Source organism: Triticum urartu, chromosome 5A, assembly GCF_056163025.1.
Source record: "Triticum urartu cultivar PI428250 chromosome 5A, HENAU_Tu73, whole genome shotgun sequence".
In the NCBI taxonomy this organism is placed as follows: Eukaryota; Viridiplantae; Streptophyta; class Magnoliopsida; order Poales; family Poaceae; genus Triticum; species Triticum urartu.
Genome location: NC_141877.1, coordinates 117,792,410 through 117,798,999, shown reverse-complemented (window position 1 = coordinate 117,798,999; position 6,590 = coordinate 117,792,410). Strand labels below are relative to the sequence as shown.

At 42.5% G+C, this 6,590-nt stretch overlaps 1 protein-coding gene across 1 annotated transcript; it reads right to left on the bottom strand.

Moving 5' to 3' along the window:
- Positions 1 to 942: 942 nt before the first annotated feature.
- On the bottom strand, positions 943 to 2,399 carry LOC125508099 (myb-related protein MYBAS2). The gene is made up of 3 exons (XM_048672682.2): positions 2,018 to 2,399; positions 1,762 to 1,891; positions 943 to 1,670 (listed from the first exon to the last, which is right to left on the bottom strand). Exons 1-3 carry the CDS (start codon positions 2,136 to 2,138, stop codon positions 1,208 to 1,210), a joined length of 714 nt encoding a protein of 237 aa, XP_048528639.1. The 5' UTR covers positions 2,139 to 2,399; the 3' UTR covers positions 943 to 1,207.
- Between the last annotated feature and the right edge of the window lie 4,191 nt (positions 2,400 to 6,590).

Below are 6,590 nucleotides of genomic sequence, written 5' to 3'. Positions count from 1 at the left end.
GTTAGGGTCAAATTTTATAAGCTTTAGCCAACAGTTGGTCCATCAATCTGTATGTTTGGTCATGTAAAAACTAAGACAATGTAGTTACAAAATTAAAATAAAACTAAGACCATGTATACTTCTATGTTTGAAAATAGTTGTAAAGTACTCATATGCTGCGATGTAGATATATTTGTCGAAATGCATCTTGAAAAACATTAAAATTTGTGGGTCTTTTACTTAACGAAGGAAGTACCATCTCCCAGCACAACATTCATGAACTTTGCCTGCTGTAACTTTCATGTAGTAGCATATATGGTTACACATTTATTTCCCGAACCACTGTTTCTAGGTAGAGGGTAGCCATCAGGGCCATCAATCTGCCAATCATCTGCTTTGCGTGCTTGTGTTGCATTATATGTCAGAGTTCACTATTTTGTCTTTCTTTTGTAACCACGATTCTGAAATCTTGTTCTCCAGCTGTATGACTTGTTCATATGCATGAAGGGTTAGGGGATAAAATTTTACTTGAAGAAACGCTTTCTCAATCTAGAGCCAGGTTTAAGAAATAATTCTAAATATAGACTTGGGAGTTTCTGTAAATTGAAAGCTCATTTTTAGTGGAATTATTTTGTGTTTCATTTGCTCTTCCAGATATTTGTTCTGTAATGTTTTGCCATAGTCTTTTGGCTGTTCGACCTCGTATTTTATCTTCAAGACGTCATGGACATGTGGCTCCTGACTCCTGATAGCTATGCCTTTTTTTTCCTATCCCGTAACTTGAAAGTTGCCACTATGGAATAGTATCACAGCTAGATGGGGACACTAGTTCCAGTTGACTTCTCCCCAGTTAATGCAAAGCAATCTTCAGCGGTTTTACCATTGTTTGTACTATATTTTCAATTGAATCAGCATGATCTTCTCAGTTATAACATTTCTAGACCCAATCGGCAAGCATTTAAGTTGATATTACACCTGCTAATCATGTTTGCATTGGAAAAGTCTTACAGGAGATAGCTGATTATTGTGAATACAAAGTGGAAGTGTCCTTGCATTACATGTCTTGCACACTAGATGCTACATAGTAGATACATAAAACATGAGCACACTTGGAATGCTAGATAGATATAAATATTTTTTAGATCCATGCTAATGGTTCTTTCAACAAAAGCATTTCACTTCTGCTAGGTTGCAAGTAACTTAGTAATCTGATACAATATATATGGCTTCAATAACTGGGGCCAATTCCTTTACTGTAGCTAACTTGTGGGGCCATCTTTATCTCATCCATCTTCCAGCCTGCCTCAGGGCTGTAGTAATCCCACATCGGTGATGGCAGCAGAGGGCCAGAGGGGCTGCTGTATGAATTATCCTTCCCGTCATGAAAGTTGACCCCAGAGGGTGCCTCAATCTCCATCCATATCTGATCCATGAGGTATCCATCCATGTCAGCAGGCGTGCCCTTCAATATGCTTGTGATGCAGCTACTGCCACCATGAAGCTCCTGCTCGCCAATTCCCATGATCGATGGCGTCTGTGGCTGAATGGATTGGTATGTCACTGAGGATGAAGATGGTGAGGGTGACACGTTCCTCTTCCTCTCCTGTGCTTTCTTCCTCATATGTGTTCTCCAGTAGTTCTTGATCTCATTGTCGGTACGCCCTGGCAGCTTCCGTGCTATCCTGGACCACCTATTGAAGAGCCTCCAGATATATCATTCATACATCATAATAGCAGAGGAAAGCTATCACCCAATTACTTAGGTTGTTCTTTGAATCAAACCTGTTTCCCCACCGAGCATGGAGCTCGAGGATGAGGCGTTCTTCATGGGGAGTCATGCGCCCACGCTTTAGGCCAGGGTGGAGGTAGTTAACCCACCGGAGGCGACAGCTCTTTCCTGTGCGGTTGAGGCCTGCATGGAGATTACAGAGGTTGAAGCAAGAAGAAAGTTATTAGCAAAGGTGACATTTGTTGTTGCGACTTTGCGCAAAATACTTCAATATAGCTACCTAATTTTTGGATCCCCCACCCCTCAAACCTGATACTTTGGCAATGAAATCCCAACGGCGTTCACCGAACAAATGGACAGTGCATACCAGTTGCATGTCCTCCTGCTCTGTCCACGGCCCTTTGCGTGTCTCTTCTCTCACTGTCACCATATCAACTCAGGATATAATGACAGTACCCTAACGTTGTTCGCTCCTACCTTGTATCGGCTGGGAGCCCGTCTTCTTGCTCTTCTTCCTTTGAGTGCTTGTAGGCTCCAGTTTCAGGACGAGATCCTTGATGAACTCCAGTCTGTTTGGAAGAAGAAGAAGAATGAAGCTACTAGGGAGAGAAGGAAGCTGACCTTTGTTGCCTAAGGGTCTGATGACTTTTGCCTCTCATTTATAGGCGAGGGAGGGAGCTCTTGGCCTCTTGGGGGTCATGTGATCTGGTGGGTGTGATTTGGAGCTCCCATAAAGACCCTATATTCCATCATTTGGGCTGTCCTCAGATTCTAACTTATAAAGGTAGCTTTTCAATTGGCTCATGCTGCATAAGCTATATTGCAACTTCATAGTGTGCATATTATGAGGTCAGTTTATTTGGTTAGTGTGTGGATTTCATTGGTGCTAGCAGTATATGCCTTTTGGGGCTTACAAGGTACACACAAGTGCTGCTGCATTATACTAGTAAATTGGTTGTTAATAGTGGGCGTCGTTTCAAATTCACGAGCTTCATATTTCTTGTTTGCAACTATATACCTGAAAGGCTGAAACCTTTTAGCTTTGGTCGAGCTGTCCAGAAAAATAACTTATAAATTTAGTTGAATATCATATGCCCACCATAATTCATTATTGCGAGTGTTGATAACAAAATTCCCGTCACAACTGTTTAACTACCACCAATTAGGCAATTACTTCGTCCGGGTTTATTGCCTCTCCATTTAACTACATCAGTTAAACAAATTTTGACCATAAAAATTATACCGTGGGAAACCTCTTTCAAGTACAAATCTAATAGTATACTTTTTGTATCATACATCTCATATTATTTTAGTCAAATAGATGGTCAAAGTTTGAGCCAAAATACGAGGGGGCCCAATAAACCCAAACGGAGGAAGTACCAGTAATAGCTGACTGGACTGTACTCAGTACTGGCTAGTTAAAATTAAAACATTCGACTCTTGTTGGTGATAGCCATCTGGTATGTTTTTAAATTTCAAATAGAAACGCTGTTTCCCACATAAATAAGTCAGCAAGTATTTAGTGTTCATGCCACTACTGACTTGAAACCTCCACCAGGCTGCTAGCCAGAACTTCCTATTTCTAACTAATGTTAGACCTCTAACTTTGTACAAAACATGGTGATTCTGAAGGCGTAGCTGCTGCTTTCTTGATTCCTTTTCTTCTTCTTTGATGGGAATATGGGATGTGATTCTTTTGTGTTTTCACGAGAAAGAAAAGCTGTTGTGCTTATCAACCTTTTGGTGCTTTGATAGACCGCCATGCATAGAACTATAAGCAGTATTTTCTTTTTGTTGATTGATGTGAGAATTCTAGACCTATAATTACAATCAAACTGGATGGATATCCGATGCTCTTGAATCTTGACTTACTATTTTTTTTTTCAACAAAGGGTTTGCAGATTCACCTGTGTTTGGCGGTGTGCATGTGTGAAAGTTCAGGAAACATGCTTTGGTTTAAATGACTACTTGTGTTATGTGTTTGCTGAGGCACACATGCACACTACATTTCCCTACATAGAGTTGAATCCTGGAAAGTACTAATGCATAATGGTCTGTGCTAAACAGGAAACTGTTGACTGCTGGGAGAAATAAACAGTAATCAGCATTCAACTGAAAACTGGCTGTTTTCCCCTTTTATCTGGCTGAAATGAATTACTTTAAATTGACTGGTGAGTATTAATTCTCCTCCCTTTTGATTGTCCGTAGTAATTTAGAATGAAAATTACTACTTACCTCTGTTCGAACTGCAAAAACGTCTTATATTTAGGAACAGAGGTAGTACTTCGCAGTGCACGAAACAGCCAGTGTATTCTACTAGAATTTTACCTCTTGCTTGTGATTGGAAATGGGAATCTTGGTGAAGTCTCTATCTGGTTTCCTTGGTTTTCTTTTTCTGTCCTCTTGATATGAAAAGCAGTATTGGCCTTTTTGTCAGCCATTATCATTGGCACAGAGGACACCATCCCACCTTTTTTGTCAGCCATTATCGAGGCTCAGAAAAAGATCTTGCAAGTTGATATCATAGGCACACCCCAGCACACCTACTACTGCTGAGTGCCTGCACAAACCTGTCCTTGCAAGAAGTGTCCTTCTAGAGCTGTTTGGGCCAAAGCTGAGATCAAGCTTTTTGTGAATCTGCGGTCATAAGCTGACCGTAGCCTTGGACGGATGTTCTTCATCCTTGTGCAGCCGAAACGATGCACAATGTGTCTTGGAAGTTTTGATCATCCTTTTTTGAATGTCTGGGTGCCGTCAGGTCAACTTATGCTCCATTAGCGAGCCCCAAGTTACTCCCAAATTATGGCTGCTTTGCTTTATTAAGAAAGGTTTTGGCCCTGATGACACGTCTTATACGATAACACGTGACATGATTGATTATTGACCGGGGTGTTAGGACATGCTGCTCCATTTTAGTTATATGCTTAATAATCCTGCATCATCTATCCCGCCTTTTTTGCTGCCATCATCCATGCTGAAGCCTGAAGTTTTTTGCCTGCATCATGGGCAAAGATTGCTGTGGAGCGTGGCGACCACTTGAGCAGAGGGGTAGGGCCGTGAGAAATAATTTGATCCATGGGACCTAACTCCTCCATTACTGTACCACCATTTGTTTGTTTCTCTCTGAAAAGTCTGGTTAACAGAAGGGAAATGATTTCCTGGCGTGTGGCTCAGCTGTGACAGCCAAAAAGTCACGGAAGAAGCTAGCTCTGGTCCGATGTGGAGGCCACTCACCCACACTCACACCCACACCCAGCTCCGATCTGTGCTGCAGTCCACTTTGGGCTGCTGCTGCGGGGTGGCCTCCTCCCCTCTCAGCAGCCACCACCTTTTTATCTTGGCATCTTGCTTTTGGGAGCCTCCTCCCAACACCGCTGCAGCGCGGCACGCAACTGTTCCACCCCACTAGTACAAAGGAGCCCCATTCGTTGATCTATTTTCCTCTTGATTTCTTTCTCCTTTTTCCTCCATTTCTTCTGCCTTGTTTGTTTTGCTGTGTTGGGCCTCTCTTGTGTCCCTATCACCTGCCGTGTAGGTGACCGCCTCAGCCCGCTTCTTCTTCTGGCAGTGGCAGAATGCACTACCTTCGTCTTCAGGAGCGGTCGGTCATCATCGTCGGTGCGAATTTCAACTTCAGTGCCAATCGAGTGCTCCGTGGAAATCTCCACACGTACAACTGCAATCCTTCTTCTTGACGACTTCACTATGCATGCCTGTTCCAGAAATTTCTGGTTTGTGTGTGCAACTGCGCTGAATTAGTTAGTGGCGGAAACAGTAGTGCGGTGCCTGGAACAGCCTAGTAAGAAGGGTTTAATAATCTGTTCCTGGCTATATAGCAGATGAGTGAAATTTCGACAATTGTTAGTGTGTGTCATGTTCCCTTCATGCCACTGTTGGCTGGCTAGGCAATGACAAGTTTGTCCATTCTTCATCAATTCATCTCTCTTTATCTCTGAGCCTGCCTGGCTGTTTTTGCTTTACTGAGACGTTGGTCGACTGTTCAAGGCCTCCAAGAGTCAGTCGGGGTCTCAGTGGTCACCATGTCCCCTAAAATTTCTTTCTCATACCTTCATTTCTGCATGTGTGCCATGCCATCTTTGATTACATAAAATATAAAATATCTGTTTCTTTTGGATTTGTTGGAGTGCAAAGGAAGACGGGGGCACACTCCTAGTCACACGAAACAAATATAAAGTTTCTCATATTGCACCGTTTATCATGTGACTACACAATATTTCCTGCTCTATTCTTCGATGTATCGGAGAGTAGTCGTTGTACCACTATTCCAGCTATTCCCTTTTGACAAAACTGCGTCTTGCCAGTTTTCTTCTTTAATCGTGCAAAAGTGACCGTATGTGCTCCCATGAAAGGCCACTTCACATATTCTCATGACAATGAAGTTTTGGATGTATTATTCCTCCCTTTTCTTCCTCTTTCCTTTTTCCTCACTTATTCCTTCCGTAAGCGGCGCAGCCACCTGGTAAAAACAAATGGCACAGTTACGCCACAAACTTAGATATATTCGTTTCTTAACCTTGCTGCAATTGGTTGCCGATCAGCCATGATGTTTCGGTTGGATTCCCATGGTTTATAAGAAAAACCAACGGCACCCACGTTTCGAACGTCGATTCGCTGCATCCAGATTCGTTGCAAGAATGACGAAACTAGGGCAGCTCCAACCTCAATCCATAAATTTACTAACGCATCCGTCCGTGGATAGGGACCAGTCCGTGGATACGGATGCAGGAGCCTGCTATCCAATCGTATTCTACTTTGTATATGTCCGTTAGTAAATTCAAATTCAAATATACTCCAATACCACACAAGCACCGGATCGCATGTCTGGTCACAATCAAAAAGAGGCAAATATGCTTAGTTTTTA

Excerpts from the sequence above, each read along its gene's own strand:
- LOC125508099 (XM_048672682.2), bottom strand. The coding sequence starts at position 2,138 with ATGGTGACAGTGAGAGAAGAGACACGCAAAGGGCCGTGGACAGAGCAG. Across the intron at positions 1,892-2,017 it reads TTTCATTGCCAAAGTATCAG|GCCTCAACCGCACAGGAAAG; the intron begins GTTTGAGGGGTG and ends ATCTCCATGCAG. Across the intron at positions 1,671-1,761 it reads CATGCTCGGTGGGGAAACAG|GTGGTCCAGGATAGCACGGA; the intron begins GTTTGATTCAAA and ends GCTCTTCAATAG.